General features: G+C 41.6%; 1 protein-coding gene across 2 annotated transcripts in view; it reads right to left on the bottom strand.

Annotated features, from left to right (window-relative positions):
* The window catches only part of MED13L (mediator complex subunit 13L), a 166199-nt gene that overhangs the window by 45494 nt on the left and 96068 nt on the right, over window positions 1-24637 (bottom strand). The window contains exon 1 of one of the 2 annotated variants that reach the window (XM_085076157.1): window positions 4099-4379. The exons of the other annotated variant lie outside the window; for it this stretch is intronic. Coding sequence (XP_084932283.1) covers window positions 4099-4364 — 266 coding nt within the window. The 5' untranslated portion in view covers window positions 4365-4379. Of the gene's footprint in view, window positions 1-4098; window positions 4380-24637 lie in introns of those variants that run through there. 2 annotated transcript variants of the gene reach the window in all.

Raw genomic sequence — 24637 nt, forward strand, 5'->3', positions numbered from 1 at the left:
TCTAACACCAGAACTGGTAATTAAGATAAGAAAATTAAATAGCTTCAGACTAAGAGTACAGACAACTAATTAAGAGGGGAAAAGGTATAAAAATAGTATTAGCCCATTTCTCTTCCCTGAATGCCAGATTAAGGAATAACAGTAATGGATATTACTGCTCACACCCAGCAATAAGGAATCCATCAGGGAAAGATGGATCATTTCTCACTCTGGATCCAAAGTAAACCATGTCCAGCTCTAGGAAGGGAACAAAGCTGTGTCACCCCAGCAGTGCTTCCCTTCAGAGCAGAGCTGCTGGAGCTCTGGCACATCCCCTGCCCAGCAGCTCCAGACCCTGTGCTGCTGCCCTCCCTGGCTCCCCAGCGGCTTTGCCAGGGAACAAGCACTGACACACAAGTTAAACTCCCTCTGGTGCCAGTCATAGCCATAAGCTCAGCTTTCAACACCAAAAATCATAAAGATCAAGGCCTGGGGACTTCCTGCAGTGCTCACCAGCTCCTGGCAGAGCTGGGGTGGAACGTTTCCTTTAGTAGCAATTAGGAATTTGCTTTGAGCACACGCTGCTGGGCTGTGTCCCACTCTGGCAGGAGCTGCCAGCCTCCTGACATTCCTGTCTGCAGTACAGCTCACACCATTCCTCAAATACCAGCCCAAAGAAATCACTCTCGCTGCAATGTGAGCCAGATCTTGGAATAAAGTCCAAGTGGAGAAACCTCCCCCAGCTCCAGGCAGCCAGCCCTGCACACAGCCCCAGCACAAGGTTTACCTGAAGCACCACTGAGTTCTGCTGTACATCCAACCCACTCACATCAAATAAAGCTGCAAAACACACCAATTGTTCAGGTCCTCACTAGAGTCCTCCAACATTATCAATATTCTGTTTTCTTATCAGATCCACTACTCTTTGCACCAACAAAAAGCTGAACACAAAATGCAGATCAGACCAGGGCTCCTAAAAACATTCAGCATCATGTTCAGACTAATTTTTTATTATATTTTATTTACTTTTAAGTCAACCCAGTTCAAAAACTGAAGCTGACAGGCTTTTGAGAAGCCACTCCACTATCTCTGCAGGTCTGTAAACATCCTCATTTCTGTACTCTTTCTGATCAGATAATAAAACTATCAGAAACCAGAAAGGCACATGAAATGTCTTCCAAACAATCTCCCTACTCCCCAAAGTCTGTTGGAATACCTCAAGCTGTCAGTTCAGGACAAGTACAATGATACAAATGTTACTAATTCTGCACAGCTTAATGCACACATTACTGAATGACACCAGGAACAAAGGGCACTCAGAGGCATGGCTTGAGTTGATGCTCCTACCCAGAGGTGAGGAAGAAGGACAAAGGTGTGGCAGTAAGGTGACATCCTCAGCAAGCCACCAGCCATTCCTGATCCCAGCTGAGGGATACAATGTGCCATATATTCCCCACAAAAAATTCCAACTCAGAAAGCTGGACCATCCAATGCATCAGGAAAAAACGAAAAACAAAAAACAAAACAAACAAAAAAAAAAACCACAAAAAAAAAGTTGGGGGCATTTAAACTGATTTATGCCTTGGGTATGGTGTAAAGTGAAAATGCTCAACCATGTGCCCATGAATTTAATTTGAAATATATTGCAGCTGGATTAATTCAGTATTAACCCTAATACTGAAAGCTTGGCTTGGCTTTTTTCAGGCACACAACCAGTGCCACCACAGACAGTGGCAACTGCATAAGCTTTCCATGGGAAAATTTCAACACAAATTTAAACAAAACCTCTTCTTTTCATCCTTTTTATAAAATATATTTAAGAGTGCAAATCTGTAGCAGTGCTCTGGCCACACTATGCAGGAACTCTTTTCTACAGTACTTCTTCACAAACCTTCCTTGGCTCTCCAGGTGCCTGATGCTGTCTTTGTTAGGATGTCACCTTCCCCAGTGGAATGTATGGAACATATACAGAATATATGTTATTCCTAACTCTGCCTGCACCAAGGCTGAGGTGGGAAAAATGCTGAGCACTGTGGTCTTCAGCCAGCAGAACACTTTGGCATGTACCTTCAACAATATTTCCACTGTATTCACTGAGACTTCTGTGCTCAAATGAAAACAACTGCTTAAAGAAAAGACATCTATTAACAGAAATATGAAGAAATAGCAATGTCACATAACCTTTTGTGATGAAAGATCTGTGTCCTTTTAGGTATTGCAGGTATTTTTTTTCTCTGGAACACAATAAAATCAAGTCTTCAATTTGGCACCTAATCACCTGCAGCTGACATTAACTGTCTTTCAGGTGTTTCCTCTGGGATCTTAATTACCTCAAGTAACTTTTGAGATGCCTAAAAATGGAGCTGAATACCTTGGCAATGTGATATTTAGGACTTCCCATAATCTTTATGATGGCAATTCCTCAGTTACTATAAATGACTTAAAGAAAACAACATTACATTAAATTTACCTGTATATAAAAATCAGATGAGGATTATGAAAACCTGAGTATGTTTTAACTCCACAACATTGGCAGGGAAAGGAGAATAACTAATGGATTCAGGTGTTGTTGCCATTTGTTGGGAGGTTTAGATAAATACCACGGGGAACCTTCAAACTGTACATGAAAAAAATGCCAAGATGCTGCAATTCCTAACAGAGTTTGGGATGTATGTACTAATGTATATCCACGTAGAAAGTCAAACTGCACCTCACAGATTTCAAAATACACCCCAAATGTAGAAATCAAATGTGCCACTAACAATTACTTTGGGATTTGGGGAAGAAGATGTTACAAAAAACCTTAATTGAACACAACTGAGTTTTCTCCTTATTAGAGGGATGTTAAAGCAATAGTTTTACATATGAATTTTGTCATTATTGTTTTAAGGACTTGAAACCATTCACTCCACACTTCCTAAGCTTGCTTTGTCCCAAACACTGCAACCTCCTGACACACCTGGGAGGTGCAGTGGCAGCCAGACTGATAGGAAAAACACAGTGACAATTTAAAAATCCTATATTTGTACATACCCGTCCTATTTTTAGAACAATTCCAGGGCTGAGCATTTTTTAAATACTTATTTCTCCACAGAGAAGCTGGAGCTCGCATCCCCTGCCCTCCAGGCTGCTTGCAACAACCTCTTGTTTCCCCTTTACTTTATAAGCAATTGTCCATAAAGCCACTGACTGTGTACAATTAATTATATTTTATGACCAATAAATTGTACGGCTGCTTTAATTCTCCTCAAAATTAAGGTTGGGATCTGAAAGCCCTCAAGTCACAGTTACCCCAAAATAGCTTCATCGAGTCTGATGTCAGGAAAGAGGCAGCACCAAGGCACAGGCATTAGGAAAACAGTCAAATCACTTGTTTGATGTGGGCTACAAAAAAAAGAGGGCATGGAGAGGCAAATTTGAAACAGAAGAGTAATTGAGAGCAAAATAAAATAATTCCCTTTAAAGTTGCTAAAGCAACAGTAAGGAGCAGGTCACAGAGGGGTCTGGGCAGGAGATGGCAGCACCTGGACAGCTCTACAGCCAACACCACTGAACACCACAGTAAATTACAGCCCAGCATGAAAATCACCTTGCCTTAAATAATCTGGGAATAAATACCCCCAGAGAAGCCTGAATTTGAACAAGCTCCCTCAAAGGGAGGAGAAGCAAGGCTGCCTGCTTTGATGTCAGGGAAGGCACAGCCTCAGTTCCAGTGCACAGTGGCGTTAAATGTGGCCAGTGCCCAGTTAAGGCATTTCCCCTAACCGAGGGAATGATGAGCTCCCAGAGTGCCCAAATGCCCAGCACATCCCTCCAGGACACACCATGCTCCAGTCAGGAACTGCAGGGCCTGTGCTAGCAGAAAAAGCTTCCTCACAGACACCAAGAGAGCACAGCAGCAGCTGCAGCAGCAAATGAAAGAGGCCAGGCCGTTTTTTGAATCACACGTTCAAAACCCCAACTAAAGCTAAAAGGAAAGCATTTGCAGGCATGAGACAATTCCAGAGTGTTCTGGATACCACAGTCCCCATTTGTGCAGCAGGCACAGGACCTCCACAGCCAGCTTCTCTCTGCTGTGGCCCCAGACCCAGATCCACCCTGAAATATGGAAACACCAACCTGGAGCCTGCTTGGTGCTCTGTCACTGCCCACAGCAATCCCTGGGCAGCACCACTGCCAGCCTCACTGGATCCAGCATTGCTTGTGTGCTGGAACCAGAGCAGAGCTGAGGGCTGACACTGCCCTGCAGCTGCAGCTTGTCCCAAGGCTAACAAACACCCACCTGGGGCAATTAATTCACTGTAGCACAGCACCTGAAACAACTTCTCTGCAGGTGAACACACTGCTGGCTCAGGAACAAGGGAAACTGATGCCTGGTTACACATCTCTGCCCAAAGTCACTAATTTTTGTATGGCACAGACTAAGAATACAGGAGGCCAAGCTGCAGATTAAATCATATTGCTTTGGCAGTGACTCCTTGTCTCTTGATTTTGTTATCTCTTTCTCTTCCCCATATCAAAGAAATAACAAGGAGAGGGGGAAAGAGAACATGAGTTCCCAGAACTACCAGGTCCTTAATAATGGTATTTGTAACTCCATATGTTGTCTTAGATATTCTGCTGGATTTTTTTATGTAGGAGATGTACACAGAAACTTTGTCTACATATTAATTACCTTTAATGTTTTTCCAGTGGTGAAGTAAAGCACTAAGATAACAGTTTCACAATGCAGCGAGCATTTAGATAACATTATCTGAACACTTGCTGAGTTACAGACTTATTATCTCAGCACTGCCTGAGTTGTCACCAGCAAAGGCCCTTGCCAAGGCTAACACACACCTCCCCAAGGGGATTCCCTCCCTGCTCCCATCCCAGCACCCTCCCAGCCTTCCCTGGGGATGATGCATGCACAGGATGAGCTGCCAGCCTGGGGCACACAGGGTTATTCTTCCAAAGGATCCAGCAATCTGCACTGGGACAGGGTAAATCCAGCAGCACCTGCACGAGTCCAGGGGAAATGCTACACATCCATCAGCCCATCCTGAGCAGGAATTCCATTGTAGGATCACTAGGAAGAAGACCCACAGCAAGTGTGGGCTGCAGGGAAGGTCACGTCCAGCATCCCTAACCTCTGCTGGGAACACAGGACAAACTGCTCCCATTTCCTGCCCTGGCTTATCGTGATGTCTCAGGCTGGGAGAGCTCCATGTTTGGGTTTTTTAGAGCTGGACTGGACTGTTTACAGAACAGCAGACCAGGGCTGGGCTGTAAATAAATGGCACAGTGACAGAGCTCCTGCTGAGGAGGAGTTTGCACTTCAGGGAGGCAGAGCTTTGCCCACAGCTCCTGCAGGGAGATACAGGATCTGCAGCAACAGCCATCCCTGAAAGCTACACAGAGAAACAAGCAGATTTTTACAGTGTATTGAAACAGTGTTTAATGTTTGGTTCCATTTTTATTAATTGATAATTTAAATGTAAAAGGAGCTCCTCCAATGTACTGGCATTGAGAGATTTCCTTCCATGTACAACTGGAGTAGTTTTATTCCTGTGATCCTCAGTGAAGTACTACACCATAAGAGGTGAAAATCTCCCCTAAATATTCACAATGAGCCCTTATTTTTCTATATCAAGAGGGTTTTGCATGTTGAACATGGAAATATACATATTTATTATTAGCTGCACATGTACATATAATGTGACTTGTCAAAATACACTGTTCTGATCTAAAATTGTTTCCCACAGTTTTTAAGATGAACTGAAGTCATTCCAAAGAGTCTCCTGGATCTCTGAAATGAAATTCCTGCCATGAAATCGCAGTGAACATTCCTCCCCTGGCAGAGGGATGGTGAGTGATGCACTCAGCACTGCACCATACTGTGTAGCTCGAGGCACTGAGGATTACTGAGTCCATTATTTGTTACATTTGTGCTACACTTCAGATTTAGAACTACAACTATTTTGAATTATTTAAGATGTCAGTACCAAAAAGTGATTCTGCAAGTTTATTATATTCATTATGAATTAAAATTCATTGTGATGAGACACTGGATCCTGCTCTATTTAGAAAACACAGAAGTTGTTGCCACCATATTTCTACTGTTATACAGGATACAGACTTTAAAATATAATATAAATGCATACCAAAAAAGAAACATGGAGGTTATTAAAGTAATTTTCAGGTTAATGCCAAAACAAACACGTATTTTTCACTGGAAGTTCTGAGGTTTTTAAGATATATGTGCTAAAAAATCAGGAACTTGCTTATATCTGTACCAGCATTACCAGGTATTCTGAAAACAATAGTACCAGCTGGTGAAAACTACAAAATGAATTATAATTAACTAGAAAATTGTCAGAATGGATGCAATATTTCTTGCTTTAGCATTCTCGGAATACTAACACATCAGGAAAAATTGCATATAAAGCTTTTAAAATCCCTGCTGTTATCACCCTCCTGCCATCTCTCTGTCTGAAGCACTGTGTTTCCACACAGGGTCTGAAATGGGTCCTCTGGAAAATTCATTTCCATAAAAGATCTGATACTCTTTCAAACAGGAATGCAGGCAGATTAGCACATATATTCAATGTGTCCCATGATTTATTCATGGCACATGAATAAGTTACATGTTAGTTACATGTGGAATCTCCCAAAAAGCCCTCTTTTTGTGCTGTTAAGTCTCAGCATTTCTTAAATACCATCCAGTCCTCAGAACTGTCATGAGCAGTTGTGCTCTGGAGATCAGGACTGAAAGAAATCCTTTTGAATATTAATAACCCCAAACTCCAGCACCAGCCTGCCGAGTGCTGATGGAGGTTCGCCAACCAACTCTTGCCATTTTTTTTCAGCCTAAGGCATAAACTGACCTTTCCTTAACAGCTCAGCCCTGCAAAGTTTAAACGCTGGGATTCCTAAATGGAAGCTTTCTGTGGCAGTTTTATCACAGATAACACAGCTATCAGTTACTGTGGCTCACAGCTCCAGCTGTATTGCTGACTGGCACAGCCAAAATGATTCAGCTGTGGGTCACAGACCCAAACAGAGCTGAAGCTTTGGAGAAAGGCTTCCCTCCACCCCTCATAAAGTGGGTAAAAATATTATCCTTTCTGTTAAGATTTGTGCTGCACACTGGCCGTCGGTGGATGATTGACTTTATCCAAATAAAGTCAGCCCAGTTTTCAGTCTGACACCCAAGTTGTACAAGCTGTGTGTTAAACCAGTGATGAAATCCTCTTCAGCAGAGAAACAACAGGGGTATTTAACACTCAGGTATGGGGAGTATCAAACCACATTTACATTGGAGCTTCACTTTCATAAATTAATGCTGCTCAGGAGTAAAGCCACAAGTCATTTGTGATCCCTAACAATTCCTTATTCGAATGTCATTGTAGCACAGATGCACTCAAATTCACAGCTAAATTTGTCACCAATCTTTGCTCTGTGCTCTGCTGGATTCAAAACGGCACATTTAAGAAGCATTAACACAGAATAACACAGAATTACAATTATTAACACAGAATAACAATGAATTTTATTCGTAATAAATCATCAAAAATTACCTAAATTCTGTCTTCACAATTAGCTCTGAAAGCTAGAAATTTAATGCATCTGATAATCTGTTTTGGCCTGAAAATGGCTTTGATCTCAACAGGCATTTGTTAGAAATGATTACTCTGAAAACCCCTGCAACCTGGATGAACACAGGGCTGTGGATAAGCACTGCTGTGTGTGTTTTATAGGGCTACTCTGTTATTATGTATGCCGAGTCAGAAAGGTCACATTATTTGTTTATGTAACACACGTGGTGTTCTTACAAATAACAGCTCTGAGTTCCTCAGGAACCAAACATTCCCTCACGTGGGAATGTCAGCTGGAACAACAACCCAGTGCTGTGCAAACCAGGCTGGGGAGACCTAAAAAAAATTAAAATATAAGAGCAAAACCAGCTGTCAATGCTCTACAAGAACCATGACTAGCAGGTATGAGGTACAAGGGGAAATAATACATGAACCTCAGCTCGGTCTCAGACTGCTCACAGCAGACACTGTCACTCACTCCTGCTTGTTTAAATTGGGGAGGGGCTGTGTGCAGCTTGGAAGTTCTTTTATCCAAATCTTCCAAGATAATGAGATAGTTCTACACAAATCCTAAAAACGGGGCTCAAAAATAATGACAACTAAAATCTCAGAAAAGAAAAGACGTGTTTCTTATAATCAAATACCCAATTTTCTCACAAGCAGCCAGGCTTCTCTCTCCCTGCTTTGTGGGGAAGTGAAGCAGCACTGGCACAGTAACACAGTGCTCAGTAATTCACAAGTTCCCAGACGCCACAGTTCATTTGCTCTCTCCCAGCTGAAATTCCTGCAGCCTCAGTCCCAGGGATGCTCTCCAGACGTGCACAGAGGCTCTGTCACCACAGCCACCAGCCAGAGTACAACCACAGAGCTCCTTTGGGTGTCTAAACCATAAAAATAAAGCCCAGCCCATCAGAGGCTCCTCCTTTCTCTGCTCTGCAAGGCCAACACTGCCTTGGTTTTGCTGCCTGCTAATGTAGGTTAATGCACCCTTCTCCCCTTCACCCCATGGAGGATGAGTGCTATTATCCAAAGCAGCATTAGATTAGATTAAGGCCATTCAGAAAGGAGATTCCTGGGGAAAAACCAGCAAACCAAAGGGGAAGAAGGGCCATACATCCATTTCTTGTTGTCATGAAGTTCACCGCACCCAAAATTAAATTTATCAGTTTCTTTCAAAAAGCAAGAACATCAGCAGGGGGAACTGTGGTTACCCAGTTTGCTCAACACAGACATAAGAAGAAGAATATTGTTCTCAAAATCTCAAAACTATTAATGCTGTTTTGATTTGTGCTTCCAAAGAGCTGCTTATCATGGGCTCCTCAAGGCAAAAGGAGAAGTAAAGCATTATAGTCATAAGTTTTATTTCACAGATTCACACAACCTTACAAAGAAACTCAGACTCTCCAGGCATTAAATCCTTGTATCCACTTTCCAGTGTGAGCAAAGTTTAGCTTTCCTGGCAGGTGAACCCCAGCACTGGGAGCTCTCCAGTGAGGAAGCAGCTCAGCACATGGGAGCTGGGGAACTTCTGACCACCTCACATCCGTTTAAAAGTGGCAGCTGGAGACTTGACACCCCTCTAGATTCACTTCTTCCCACATACCACATCATCTGATATCTGTACATGATGATACACCTATAATAATAACCCACTGTTTTCAATTACAGAACATGAGGAGATATGAATCCTGATGGAGAGCTTTAATATTCCTAGGACTTACAGCTGGACTCTTAAATGTGGCAGGACAACAGCACCACTGCAAAATGAAAGAAAATGACACTCAACTATACCTTGATTAAAAAAAAAAAAACAACAAAACAACCAAACCAAAACAAAACCCCAAACCATAAAATAACCTCCAAAATGACAAAGCACAGCTGAGTGCTTCAATCTCTCCCCATTTCCTCACACAGCACCCCTTGCTTAAGCACCAGGGAGTAAGCACAAAATGCCCTTCACACTTCTCCTCAGGAGCACGAGGTTCAATGAGTTACACAGAATGGACACAAAGTTTTAAAAAACCTGAACCTTGTTCATTTTACAGCATGGTGTCAGAGAAAATTTGTTCTCCTTTGCTGTGTGGTGTGTAAAAGAGCCTGCAAAAGCTGTAAACACCTCCTAATACACGCTGAAATCAGTGCTGTAAGCCTGCTGCCAGCTGTCCTTTAGGAGGATGGCTGCACAGAATTATTTCACATGCGTCCATTATGCAGCATGATCACAATTAATGGAATAAATTTTATGATTCAAAACAAATTAAGCAACATGTAGAAAATTCTAAAACCATGAAAAATGCATTAATTTATTCATTGCCATGCATTTGTGATCTTTCCACTTTTGGAGTACAGTTTAATTGACTAGTTTAGAGACCAATTAATCCCTTTACATTTAAGTCAATCACTGAATCCTCTCCAAATAATTTAGCTCCTACATGCTGCCTCCCATTTGATGTCCCTGGAGAGTGACTGCAGTTGAAACAGGTGGCACACAAATCACATTTAGGAATGGAGAAAGAACTGCACTAGCAGGGATATGAAGCATTAAAGATGCACAATTCAGTCAACCATGTTCACTTCTCTGATCTCCACCACTCCAGCCCCCAGTCACTGCCTGAAAATTTGGGGGTTTAAATGGCAATTGCAGGTCACATATGATTATTTTAATTTTTGTTAGTTTCTAGTCCTCACCTACCTACTGCTCCTGTGTTCATTTCTTTATGAGACACATGGAAATAATTCAGTGTCAAAGATAGGGAGAGGTGGGTTTGTCACCAAGGAAATCATTCCTCAGGTCGATAATAAATGTGTTGGGCACCAAACCAGTAACCCCCAGCAACACAATCTTAAGCGGAGGGAAAAATCCCAACAATATTAAGCTTTTTTTGCCTATTAAAACCACTCACAATCTCACCAGCATTGCAACAGGACAGGAGATTTTACTTTCCCACAAAACAACACATTAAAAGGTATCAGAATGAACGTAGGATTTCTCAATTTGAACAATAAAATCAATCTGAAAACAAGCCAAGGAGTTCACCCCTTCTATAAGATGCTCAACCAAGAAAAAGCGTGGAAAGAAAAATAATTTCAAATAAGCTAAAAACAGCTCCTGAAACCACATGAGGCTCAAGCAGAAATTAAAGTATTATTTTTGTACATCAGTCCAAGGCTTGTTGCATTTTAAACAGTTACACAGACACATGATAAACAAATTATCTGAAACCTAAAGAATTTATGTTCCAAGAATACAATTCAAGAAAAATCATAAAAGGGAAAAATAATTATTCTCATATCAAGCGCAAGATTTCTTGTTTTCAATTCCACCAAGTAATCTCATAATAGAAATTATTTTCTCCTTAGTTTTCCTCTTGAATTAGGAACAAGCTTCTGTCTGAAAATGCAAAGTAAAAAACCCAACCCCACCACACTTCTGCAGTGAGAAGTATTTTACACAAATGCCTGAAATACCAATTCAGTGTCTTGGCAGGACTGAAACTCCACCCGAGTGGGCTGAAGCAGCCAGAGCTCTGCTGAGCAGCACCAGCAGCACTCATCATGGGACAGCGGCACAGAGTGAGCCAGGGAAAGGCAAACCAGGCTCTCCATCCATCCTCAGCCTGCAGCAGCTCCCCATTTCCCCACTGGGACACCTGGGGCAGCTTTGCCAAGCCCTCAGTGAGCTCAGCCTCTGCAGCCTGTACTGCCATCCCGAGCTGCCTCAGGATCTCTGCCAGGCCAAACACCTCCTGAGGCAGGAATGTGCTGCAGCCATGGCTTTGTGCTCAATTCTCACCCACCCAGAGGAGCAAATGGTGCAAACTTTCAGCCTTGTGCTCTGCTGCTGCCTGTGGTGTGGCACAGGTCTGTTTGCTGTTCAAAGTGACTACAGGCCAAACGTGGCAACAAAATGAAAGAGATTGCTCTAAAAGCTGGATTAGCCTGTTAATTACCAGGCAGAAATTACACTGCTCTGCCATGTGGACAGAGATCTCCACATGTGGAATGCTGAGCATCAGTGCACAATGCAAACTCATAGGGAAGGGGGTAAAAAAGGTGCAGTTTGCCCTGATTTTCCAACCAGCCTCAGCAGAGGCAGCACTGGAAGGAAATGGGACCACAAGGAAAAGCTGAGCTCCATGAAGGCAGCTGGTAAAAGATAAAGCAGCCATGCTTACATGGACTCCATGGTGCTCAAACTGCACAAGTTCACAAAATGTCTCTGACAACCCCTAAAACTTCATTATTTCTAACAGGTCACTGAGATTTGGCAGGATTTTCCTCAAGGTCAGAAACATTCTCTTCATGCTTTCAATTAAACACTTAAATTTTGACTGAATTATAGGGTGAAGGAAAAGTAAATAACCACTTCCCAATTCTGGTTCTTCCTCCCCCAACCTGGTCACTTGACAGGCTGCCAAAATTTCTGAACATTCAAACTCAAGTGTGTGCTACAGCTCTGACTGTTACCATCCTATTCCTGAAGGTTCCAGGAACAGAGCAAACACAGGATTTACCAGTGAACATGGGAGAAGGGAAATGACTGAAATCACAGTGATATCCCCCAGTGCAGTCTGCAGCTTCACAACCCAAGTTTTTCCTGTCCAGCCTAGAGAAACTGTCTCATACCATAATTAACAAATGGAACCACAAGAAAAGGAGTTGTATACCCATTTTCTATCCTCCTTTTTAACATCAGCAAGAGTCTCTGCTGGCTCTTCAAACGTTGGTCTGTGTGTTGGCACATCTCCCTCTGTGCTGGGGACAGCTGTGCCATGTGCAGCCTCACCCCATCCTCAGGCTGCTCTCCAGGAGATCCACCAGCCCTGCGCTGGCTGCATCCACCTCTGCTCCAAGGGAAGACAGCTGACAGCAGAAAACTGACATTTCTTGGTAACACTGCATTGCTCTTTTTTTCACCCAGGCACCTGAAGACAGGCAGAGTCTTCACAAGATTGTGTTTAGCTGACCTATGGAGGGGGAGGTGGCTTCCTTTGGAAAACCTTCTGGTAAATGGTGGCACTGCTCCCCAGCCTGATCCCTATCAGGAAACACGAGCAGCTTTGGGAAGGTGTGAGCACAATGGGCTGCATAATCTCAGCACTGTTCCCACAGAGCCTGCAGGCCTCTGTACACAGCCTGGCTCAGCCTCCCTTGTTTCTGCACAATCAGCTCCTGCAGGAGATACACTGACAACTCCAGAAGCAAGGACGTGGCAATGCAGGTGAGCAGGAGAGCAAAGGCAGACTGAAGGTTGTTTATAGTGTGTGGGTTATTGAGTGGAATGGATTGGTAATACTGAGATTGAAGATGAATGAAGCTAAGAACACACAAATTATTTCACTTTTTTCCCAGTACCCAGGCTGCCCACTCAATCTACCCATCAGCAAAACAAAAGCCTTCTTTGTTGATGCTCAGTGACCTGTCCAAAAATCCCACTGTAAAATGAGACGTTTCAGGTGCTGCAGAAGGTCTTGAGAAGCAGAGATACCATTATTTACTGATGGCAGGGGTTACATGGCACAAAAAGGTACCACCGAGCTCCTTTATTCTGTCTCAAAAACTCCCCTGACCTCACTGTCCTGGCAATGGCAGAACTGGCCTAGGGACATGTCCTCATCAAGAGAATGGCAGAGAGGTCAAATCCACACTTGCATTTCATTCCAGAATTGAAGTCTATCATCTAAGAGGGAATTGTTCCCCCCAAATCCATAGATTTAATAGAACAGAAAACTTCAAAATGGCCAAAAAAACCAAGAATGTTTAAAAGTGCTATGAACATTAATTTGAAAGGAGAGAGTATTTTCTTAGCACTGATTTTCTTTTAAATTATTTTTAAAGGAATTAGTCAGAAAGAGAAGATTCTCTTAGTAGTTCAAATGAGTAAAAAAAATCTGAATGGATCTGACATTTTTGGGCAGGCAGAAAACACTAATTTTACAACAGACTACCAAGTTAAGGAGACACAGAACAAATGAAAAAATTAAGCTTGCAAAATATGTTTCCTTTTAGAGGGGGCAAAATCAAGATCCTTATTCTGGAAAGTGGAGTACAGTAGTTTTGTTTGTGGGGGTTTGCTGTGTTTGGGGTTTTTTAAGGTATACAAACTCTGAATGTAGATTCAGAGTAAGTCAAGTGTTTGCTGCAAAGAAAATCACAGGAGTGTTTTACATCCAAGAGCAGTGAAGGTGTCATGAGCTGTAAAAGATCTGCTGCATTCCTGCTGGGAACTCTGCTTGTTCCACACACTGTTCCTACAGTTATGTCTTATTTTGTTACTCCCTCAAAGAGCAGACTGCCGAAAGCACAGCCCTGGGAGCTGCACCTTCCTCTGTGGCAGAGGAGACAAAATAAACAATCCCACTGCAGCACCTCTTGTGGCACTGAGGGAATTGCTTTTCTGTATTTTATACAGCATTGGCATAGCAGAAATTAAAGCTGCTCTTCAATAACAATATACTCCAGTAAGCCCATCAACAGTGTAAACAGAAGGTTTTGAATGTCTTAAATCAATACTTAGCAATGCAATACTTTTCATATACCTACCCAGAGCAGAGAAATGCCACTTTCAACTATTAATACTTTGCAACTTCCTGTATACTGCAATAAATCCACATAATGGAACCATGAGGAAAAATACTATTGCTACTGAATGGGAGAAGCCAGAGACAAATCAGTTCAAAGAAAGCACCTGAACAACTGGCCTAAGAAATGTTTTCTAAGAAACAGCACGTCCTGTTTCAGTAAAGAAAAACATGAAGGTTCTGCCATTATTCTACAGTTAAAGAAAATGACTGCAACCTAGGAGTGAAAAAGGTAAAACAAAGACTCTCAAATTTCTCATTAAGTTAAAATGCTACAGTAAGTGACCAAGCAAAATACCCAAATGGAAGAAAATGTTTTCTTGTTCCCTCTCATCCTGTCTGCTCCAAGAACAAAACCAGAAGCAGATGTAGCAGATCACTCTTTAGATACATCCATGAAGTTCCACTCATGCAGTCTAACTGCAGCAGGCATTGCTGTAGGAAACTCTTTAGGATGTGTCCAACACTGTGGACAGGAACACAGACAAGCAATAAACAGCTTCACACAGGATTTTGCTTCCACTTGATTCCCCCTGCAACACTGGCTGCCAATACTGACCAGCTGACACTATCAGGTGTCAGTATTCTTGGCACTTAGGGGAGACAAAGATTGGCCCAACCCAAGAAATAAATAAAAATCTGTTTCTTTATCAGTTTCATTGGAGCAGAACTCCACGAGAATCAAATTCATAGCCATGAAAGAGAAAAGGCTGAATGTATGAATGAATGAACTCAAAGAATTTCTGCAAAAACAGAGGATTGGCACTTCAATGAGAGAAATGAGAGCCTTGAAGGGCAGGCTGGAGGATTAAAAGACTGGAGCAGGGCAAGGAAATTGATTTATATTCTCATCTCATCAGTGTAACTTCTGGTCAAACACAACCACTTAGACTTAAGTACACAACTCTATCTACATTTCTCAATGAAATGAAGTTTATTAAATAACTTCATAAAGCCCACTGAGAATTCAAATGAAGAGAAAACAAGCCAAGGATCTGGAGGAAGCAGAAGATCACACACCATGTCCCAGGTACAAACCACCAGAAGCAGCAGTGCAACAGCCTGAAGTTATTAAATATTATTGTGCTCCAATCATCAGCAACAGAATTTGACAGGAATCACTCAAACTTCAAAAAGAAAGAAAAGCCCCCATGCCCAACACAACCCTCCAGCTACATTAACCAGAGACATGAGGGATTTCACACCTTCTTGGTATTCTGGTGGCCTAAAGATCCAAGTCCCTACATTTCTTATGCATTTTGTGAACTCCATTTTCCCTCTTTCACACACTGTTAGTTAAGACATTTTTAACACAGGCTTTCAGAGGAAAAAAAAAACCCTGAGAGTACCAAACAACACAGTCCTTATGTAAAAATTAAGTGTAAAGTTATAATTCATTAATATTAAAACCCATCAAGTGAGGGGTTTTGTCACACTGGCCAATAATCCCTACGTGACAGAAGTTGTGAACATTTTCTATCAGCCAGCCAGCAATTTGCAACAAGTATCAGCAACGAGACAATTTGTTTCTGCCAGTGCGTCTGAATCACACAGAAACTGCTAACATTACATAAAAAGCTACACTTTTATATTTTACATAAATGGAACTTTCAACAGGTACCTACTAGAGAAAGACACATGTCCATGATAGAAATGAAATGATGTGTTTGTGAAAATACGTGACATATTCATATGTAAGAATTACTTTTGTCACACAGTCAGCTTCAAAGGGAGATCTGTATGTAAAATCCTGCAGGAAACTGGTTTTTTACCCCAGCATGAGTAGGGTGTAAGTTCTGGACTGGTTGGAAACTCCAGCTAAATGCCATGGATCCTTCTCCAAGGAAGTTTGAGTGCATAGTGATGGAACACAACATTCTTATTTCAATCACACAACCAGTCCTGCCCCAAGCTCCCAGGGAAGCTGCTCTTTCTGGGACTCCTAATAATATCCAGAGTGACTTCAGAGATTCACAAGCAGCTCCTCTCATTCCAGACTTCTTGTCACTTCTGACTCATTTCACTGATTTCTTGGGAAAAAAGCCCCACCACAACATCAAGAGAACAAATACAATGACCCAGCTTAAGTTGAGATGAGTATGGAGCACTTGGAGAGATTTTCAGGTGTAAAAATCCTAACAAAGCACAGTCAGCCCTTGAGAACGTTTGCTGACCTAAGGAGCAGAGCTCCAGCCCCTCCTCTCCTCAGACACAACTATGCTGGCAGAAGCCTCACTGGAAATGGATTTGTATAACCCAAGAGTTCTTTTGTTAATACAAATTCTCAGGACCTGCTTTAAACTGTTTGAATTCAGTATTTTTTGCAATTTTAAGCTACACCAGCATCAGACAGGTTTGGTGGTTCATTTCTTCATAAATTCTTAGTGAGAGATTTTTCAGTAGTCCTGCTTGGGTCACTACAGTCACCATCTGAGGTGGGAATGGTGAGGTGGTGCTGAAAACAAGACATCTGTATTAGGGTTTTAAACACCTTGTCTGTAAAAATATACATACACTGATCACACAGAGGACAGGTGAACTGTAAGAATAAGGTCAGCCAAGTGAACAAACTGGATTCCACACAGCTTCATTGTTTCTTAACCAAACAATACCAAGATTCTCAAAGTACCTAAAAACATGTCTCATGAGAACTTGGTAGTTAACTATGTTTCTCCTCACAATTTTTCCATCTCTAACATAAAAGCTGATGATAAGTAGTGCAATAGCAATCTAAGCTAGCCCTGAAATTTCCATTTCTAAACCTCTCTCCATAAAGCGGAAAGGATTTCAATTTTCCGGCAGCCATGGGAATTCAGAGGAGCAGGAAGGGGGAGGAAATAATTTCAGACAGTTGCCAAATTTTATCACATGTGGAAGTCTGAAAGAAATCTAAATCTAGGAAAATTATTCAGAAAGAAGGCACAGTCTGGTTTTGTATAAAACGATACAGATTTAATACTAAGGTAAGACACTGTCAACAAATGGCTTCAGCAGGTTCTGTTTTCCTTGTGTTGGGATCAATTCATGAGCTGAGTATGAGGGAAGACTTCCTTCAGGGTTGAAAGGGTAATTTAGTTTCTATGGTCCATTAATTTCTTGGCTTCTTTCCCCAGTCTGCTCATTAGTGGGAAGTGCGGTGACGAGGTTTAGAATATGGAAGTTGAAACAGCACCTACAAAATTCCTTCACACAGTGACTGCAAAACATCTCTCAGAATCAGCAGGGCTTTGAGATGTTCTGACCTAGCATTCAGGCTGGTGGCCTGCATCAGTAACCATTTCTACCTTTAAAAATGCTACCAAGGCAGTTAATGACATTATTAATGGCTCCTCACCATTATCCGTCAGCGTTTGCTCCAACAGCTTCCAAACAGACAAACCAGTTTTACTTCAGCTGAATTAGTACCAGATGGAGGAGATGCATTACCCTCAATCACAAGGTTAAACAGATAATTATGAAAAAACACCCGCAAGTCTCCGATATTATCTGATCCTATTAATGTTGCAGGCGACGGAGTAACACTGAGCGGAGCAGAGGAAGCAGGAGAATTATTTAGGTCACTTGGAGAAACAGATTTCTCTCGGATTTCTTTCTTTCCAGAAGCACAGACTGCAAGTGAAGCAGCCAAATTTGGCAGCATGGAGGCAGATAGGAAGCTGGGTGTGAGTTCAAGACTCCCAGGAAAAGCTCCCACTTGGCAGCAGCACTTCCCTGGATGAAGCACTAACAGGATTTGACCCTTGCCTCGCAGAGGGCAGGATGAAGAAGAGGTTTATGCTTCATTCTGCTGGCCTGTGTAAGCCAACCCTGCCCTACACCTTTGTTTTCTCCATCTGTAACTCACAAGTGCCAACCCTTCTCACGTGGAATTAAGTGGTTAAAAAAGGATGGTAACATTAAAGCACAAGGAATAGCCAGAAAAAAAAATTTAGGGTTGTCCTTCATGTTATTCCCACCCTATACTTCAGGGCAAGGTTGTTCATTTTCTTTTTGAAACCAACAGCAAAAAGAGCTAAAACCTCAGAAATAAATAATTCTTTTACTGGAGCCCACTTTAAATCTCAGTATTTAAAGTAGATTCTCAGCAGAACGAAGGAAAAAAAATTGAGTAAAAACAGACGTACATTAAAAAAAAACGTTGAATTCAACCACTTCCTGGAGCTTGGCTGCTTCACTGACAGCACTTGACAGAAGAATATAAACTTCACTAATTCCTGCAACCCAAGATGTCCATTCCAGAACGTCCTGCAAGATGCACCATCCTGGCTGCAGTGCCTGGCTGGGTGCAAAGGCCAGCCCATTCCCAGAGGAAGTGTCTGCTCCTGCACTGCAACTGAACTGGGACTCTTTTCCCTCTGCAAGGTTTCTGTAGCTGCCTGGAGGCCAACTCTGTGTCACTGTTCCACACAACACTTCAGTGCACCTGACTGTGGAGAGGCAGATATTAAACAAGAACTCTGCAGTGGGATAATTTATTTCCTTGGAAAAGAATCAGACTAGGTAGTTCCTTTCTAACTTTCAGCAATGAACACCCTCCCAGTATTAAAATGGCCTGGGTGGGACAGCTCAGCTCACATTTTTCAACCATTAGTGAATGTTTTCCTAATGCTCCTGTTGAAAGACAAAATTTTAATAAAATTTGTTAAGATTCTTCAGATGCTACTACCTGGTAAGAAGACTAGGTCAGAACAAGTGGCAGACAAGAAAAATCTAAATTTTGACTTACATTACATTACCTGGCCACAAAACTCACATGTAAAATTAAGCTCCTAAAAAGACAACTACATTTTTGAAGTGCTTCTTGAAATGCAAGCTGTATTGTGTGCCTCTGCCAGCAAAGGAATCCCATGAAACCAATTAGGAAAAAAAAATTACACAACTGTGAAGAGACCATGGCATTTCTAAACATCCATCCAGAGATACATCCAGAGATACATACACATCTCTCAGCAATCTGAAATAATCACCAGGACAAAATCTAAAGGTCACCCAGGGAGGAGGGAGGAAGCAGCAAACTCCCTTCATCCTGAGGAAACCCAGCCAAACACACCTTGGAACCTCATGGCATGGTGGGAAGTTTCACGTTTGCAGAGGTTTCATGTTTGCAGAGTATTAGATCAATTGATCACAAAAACCTGTGGATATAAGCATTTAGCACAGGACAGGAGGGCAGGAGTACACAGCTCCTGTTTCTAAGTGTGTGGGTACAGCAGGAGGGGTTTTATTAACTCACACTCAGGATTGCTGAAGTGCTTTGCAAGTGGAAAGTCCAGCACTGAATTAGCCAGTTTAGATGCTGGTTAAGCCTCCCCATCACATATCTCCTCTCCCAAACACAGCTAACACCTCCCTGAGGATCAGGCCAAAAGTTGCCCAATTTTAAACAGAGCCATGGCTGCACATTCAGATCAGAAAGCTGGAGGATCCCTGGCAGCAGACTGGGCCACGAAAAGAATCTCTTTGAAGCTGCTCATGAGTTTGGAATGTACAAATGAAGACTGTACCCTAATTCAGGCAGACAGGGAAGGCAGGACATAGCTTTGAACAATCATGTGGTTACAACGGCTTCACTGGAATGTGATGTTCTGAAATTATGTGCAGCTCAAGTGTTTTTTAAACAAGAACTCGAAGGAATCCAACTGCAGGGAAGGAGGCAGAGCACTGTTAAACCAGCAGGCATCACACACAATCCTCTGTACAGGACAGTGTAGCTGAGACACTCAAGCTGCAGTTGCCAGCTCCTGCTTTCCCCCAGCTCAGAGCTGCAGCCCGGATGGGTGCTGGTGGTGCTCCCTGAGGAGCTCACCTCACACCCAGTCCTGACCAGTGCTCCCAGCAGCTCACTGCACTGCACTTCTCATTACTCACCTCAAACCTACAGCAACATTTTTGTATTTCCAAGAAACTCACTGGAAAGACAAAAACCCCAAACAGTGGTTAAGTATTCCTTTGCTCTATGACTTTTAGTATTTTAGGATAAGCCTTTTGCTGTGTTTGGGGTTTGTTTGTAGTTGATAATATCAAGTTTTAGGGTGCACTGGTAAAGTAGGTCTGTGGTTGGGGTTTCCCAGCCCCAATCCACACAAGCATAATTGAATTCTTCAAACATACCTAAATAAGGTTTTATAAGTAACCCCAGTGGAACTGCTGTCATGCAAAATGAACTAAGAGTGAAGCATTCACCACATATTGATCTTAAAGCAATACCATTAGGCTCAGGAAATTTAAATTAATTCTAATTGCTGTTATCTAGGTTTTTACAGAAAAATTTCTACAGAAAAAACATTCATTTACTCAACTACAAAACAGAAAAGCAGCTCTGTACATGCATTTTGGTTTTCAACTAAAAATATCTGAAAATTATCCTCCTTAACAAAACACCCAGTTAAAAAGAAGAGCAGCACCACATATCTATCTATAGCTATGCACAGATGATGTAATGTGTGTGCGTATGCAGCAAGGATCCTACAGGCACAGCCCAGCATCCCTAGGCATCACATTTTTGGGCTGTTTTTACAGTTTATTTCGGTAGAAAGGGCCTCTAAACTAATAAACAAAGCAGAAAACCAAGGGGTTGTTAAAAAGATAATCACATGCAGATGTGCCATTTGTATTAAGGCAGAAGTTGAATCTCATTTGATCAGAGCCATTCTTTGGAAGATGGAAGGAGCCATCTCCCAGCTAGGAAAGCCATTATCACAGGAAATCCTTTGACTTTACTGACAACATGGATAAAAGCACCTCATCGAGGGTCAGGTTTGCATGGTCAGCAAAAAAGAAAGTAAAACCAGCTTTCCACTCCCCCTTCTCCTGGGAAGGCTGAATATTAGGCTATTAGGTAGTCAGATACATTATTTTATAGCTTGCAAAGCCCCTGGGTAATAAAGAATGAGTGCAACTGCCACAGGCAGCTTTACAGGAAATTGTGTGAAACAATGACAGATGCTCCAGAATTGTTTCAAAACAAGAAAGCCAGGAAGAGCCGTGTGTCAGCTCAGGGGTTTTTGCCCACAAACCATATTCTCTAACATGCTGACAGAAACTGTGCGCATAAAAATGGTGTTTGGGATTCTGTGCACATACACACAAACAGCCCCACGAATGCAGAGTTAAATAATTCTATCCATAATGAAACATTTCAACAAATAACTATTCTAGTGCCACTCTCACAAACAGGTGGAAAAGCCTCACTCATTTCACAGGAATTACTCGAGAAGCTGCAAAGGAAAGCTAAACAGGAGTGACAAAATTAAAGCTTTCATACAGAACTTTCAAAAAAAGTTTAAATACTGGTCAAAAAACCCCACTCAGGCATTTAAAATACTAAATCTCCCAAACCCTCAGTTGGATTTAATATCCTTTACTCACTGAACACAGGACTTACATCACCAACCAGCTTCAGAGCTAGATTTTAAAAGCAATTGGTTGTAGTTAGATGGAAAAAGATGCCAAGCAGATCTTGAAGAAACAAATAATGCCCAATTTCCACTGACAGAACCATGAAGTAGGTGCCTAATGGTGCCAGCAAACCCGACCAGCAGCTACCTGCACATTAAATCACAGAGATGCTATTAACTGCCTCTAAACCCAAGATTTTTAACTACACCATAAAAAAATTTCTTCCAGATTTTGGAACAGTAGCAGAGAGATGGTTCTTTCACCCAGCCCAGGTGGCAATCTGCTGCTTTTGGCAGAATGACACTGATATTATTCTGCAGTGCCATCTGACTGTTTAATAAATAGGGCTGATTCTCTGTGATCTCCTGGTTGGTTTGTGTGTGTAACTAACCACATCTTTGTCTTGCTTAATACATGTTTACATTTCCAGTGTGCTTTTTACTATAAACTGCTTTAATCTATTTATTTGGTTTAACACGCTACCAACGCAGTATGTAAAAATTCACTTGGCTGGCTTTTATAGAGACTTTTAGAAAAAGCAATAATATTTAAAAGCTTAACAGTAAAATCACATCCATAAAGTCAGCTCAGTACTTTTTAAAATGAAGCAGTGGAATTCCAGCGAAGGATGTATCTGCAAAGAGTAAAGAAAGGTGAAATTACTGCAGCATTGCCAGCTGCATAAGTACTTGACTTCAGTTGGGATTCTCATTGTTTATTAACATTTCTAGAAAATATCATTATTATTAAAAGATTTTGATCCAAAGTGTTTCTTCAAATTGTCAACATCTTCATCTACAGAATATTGCTGAACCTTCTCAAAAGATCCCTGAAACTCCTGCAGTGTGACCCAGCTGTATCCTCAAAGCTCTTGTAACCTGGCACGGTGAGGACAGAGCAGCATCCCTTTGGCTCCAGAGGTGCTGCAAGCTAAGTCTGCCTTGTTTAATCCCTGGAGTTTCACAGCGAGGAAATTGTGTGCTCAGCTTTATTAGAGCAGCTCAGAACAAACCAGGGAGCAGATTGCAACAATCCACCTCCAAGTAGCAGACAGGTCACACGAGCACGTCAGTGACACAAAGCACACTGCCAGAAAAGCACAGAGGCATCAGGGGAGCCGAAAATAAAGCACTGCTATTTTTAGGTCTTTGTTGCTGTTGATTGCACTGTACCAGAAATAGATTCTAAAATAAGTATGGAGGTTTGGTGGAGACTTTATTGGTCCATCTGTTCTCCAGGAGACGTCGAGTTTTCTGTAACACCACACAAATGACAAAGCTGCAGTATATGGAGGTGTCCTTAAACATAAATATATAATCAAAAGAATTTTCAGGAAAACATGCCCTAAACCAAAGTCAGTCCAGGCTCAAAACAGTGGTTTGGAGTTTGCAACTTGAGCAAAACAAAAGCCCACCAAACTCACACTTTTATTCTGAGATCTCTATTGTGACAGTGTATTGTAAAAGGATTGACTGGTTTATTTTTCAACTCGAAGTAAATCATCTCCACTCATGCAAAACCGTCATTCAAAATTGGAACATTAAATAGATTTCTCTTTTTATACTCTTGAACTGGTAATTTACATCCAAAATGAATCTTCAAAGATCATAAACGCTACATAAAGGGAAATGGCAATGCAGTTGAAATTACCAGTGTGTGTGTGACACGATTGGGAACAATCATGGATTTGTAGGAAGAGTGGCCTTAAGAATAATGAAGTACAACAGCAAATCCTGCTACACTGCACCCTTCATTACCTAAAACAGCCACTATAACAGAGGCAGAGAGATTTGGTGTCACTGACAGTGTTATCTCCTGTAAATAAAATGAACATGTATGGACAGGGTGGGGGAATGGACAATTAAACTCACTGGCCAGTAGAATTTCTCAATCAACTGGTTATAATATTTAATTCCCTCACTTAGAATAGCTTTTTCTGTGCTAACTTCCATCAGGGAGCTATTTATTTCTCTGTCCATTTTTACCATCAGTACAAGTGCTACAAGTTTGGACTGAACTGTATTAAACAGGTCTGTGTGGGCAGTTCATAAAGTGCTCCAGCTTACTTTAATTAGTTCTTTTAATTCTCTCACTTATACAAACACTACAGCTACTTAAGTGCCTCTCCTGAGATCACTTAGCCCTCTTTGATTTCTTCCAGCATTGACACACAGTCCTTGACTTAACTTTGCATTTAAAAGAAACATCACAATTATTAAGGCTAAATAATGAGAATTAAAAGGAGGAGGCGAACAGCACAGAAACAAATTCTGCTGCTACTCTGATACTGGAAATATATGAAAACTGAATTAAGGCAAAGTACTGTATGTAGTACAGCTTCAGAGAAGTCAGAGACTGGGTGAGAGGAAAGAAAAAAAACAACTCGGGAAAAAAAAAACACCAAAAAACCACCCCACAAATTAAATTCAATATAAATAAACATAAGAAAAAGAGCAGGAGGCAAAAATAATAATTCCATACAAAGAACATAAGGAGCTTTCATTGTGTAGGAGATGAACTGAACAGGGAGAGAGCAGATGTGTACTAAAATCAAAAGGCTTGGGACAAAAAAGGATATAGAGAGTTACATTCTCTCCTTCACACAGGAAGTAGAAGCCCTAACAGTACATTAATGAATGAAAAAATTACACCAAAATCCCCAACCTTTTTTCCCACCCATTGCATAGATGAGCTATGGTATTAATTATCAACAAGTACTTATGCAAGTTGAAATTCTGTGTGAGTTCAAACTCAATTAAATGCACAAAAGAAAAATTCATCAACAGTTGTTAAACATAAAAATATGTCAAGTTGTATTGTCAAACCCAGCAGGAACCTGACCGAGTGTACAGAGAAATAACTGAATTCCTGGCATGATCTGAAGAGTCTTCCCTGAGCTGTCCCACTTCTGACCACTGCTGGAGATAACTTTTCTGGTAAGGGATTATTTAGGAAGAGGATCTGGGTACATTTCTTGTTTAAAAATTAGAAGCACATAATCACAGGCAGCTTCCTGAAATGCCCAGAGTAACTGTATTACACTGATTTTTATCTGACTTGGCCAAATGCTACATCTGTCTCATGGCTGGGGCCAAAGTAGGC

Source organism: Lichenostomus cassidix, chromosome 15 (assembly GCF_008360975.1).
Source record: "Lichenostomus cassidix isolate B80296 chromosome 15, HeHo_3.0, whole genome shotgun sequence".
Taxonomy (NCBI): Eukaryota; Metazoa; Chordata; class Aves; order Passeriformes; family Meliphagidae; genus Lichenostomus; species Lichenostomus cassidix.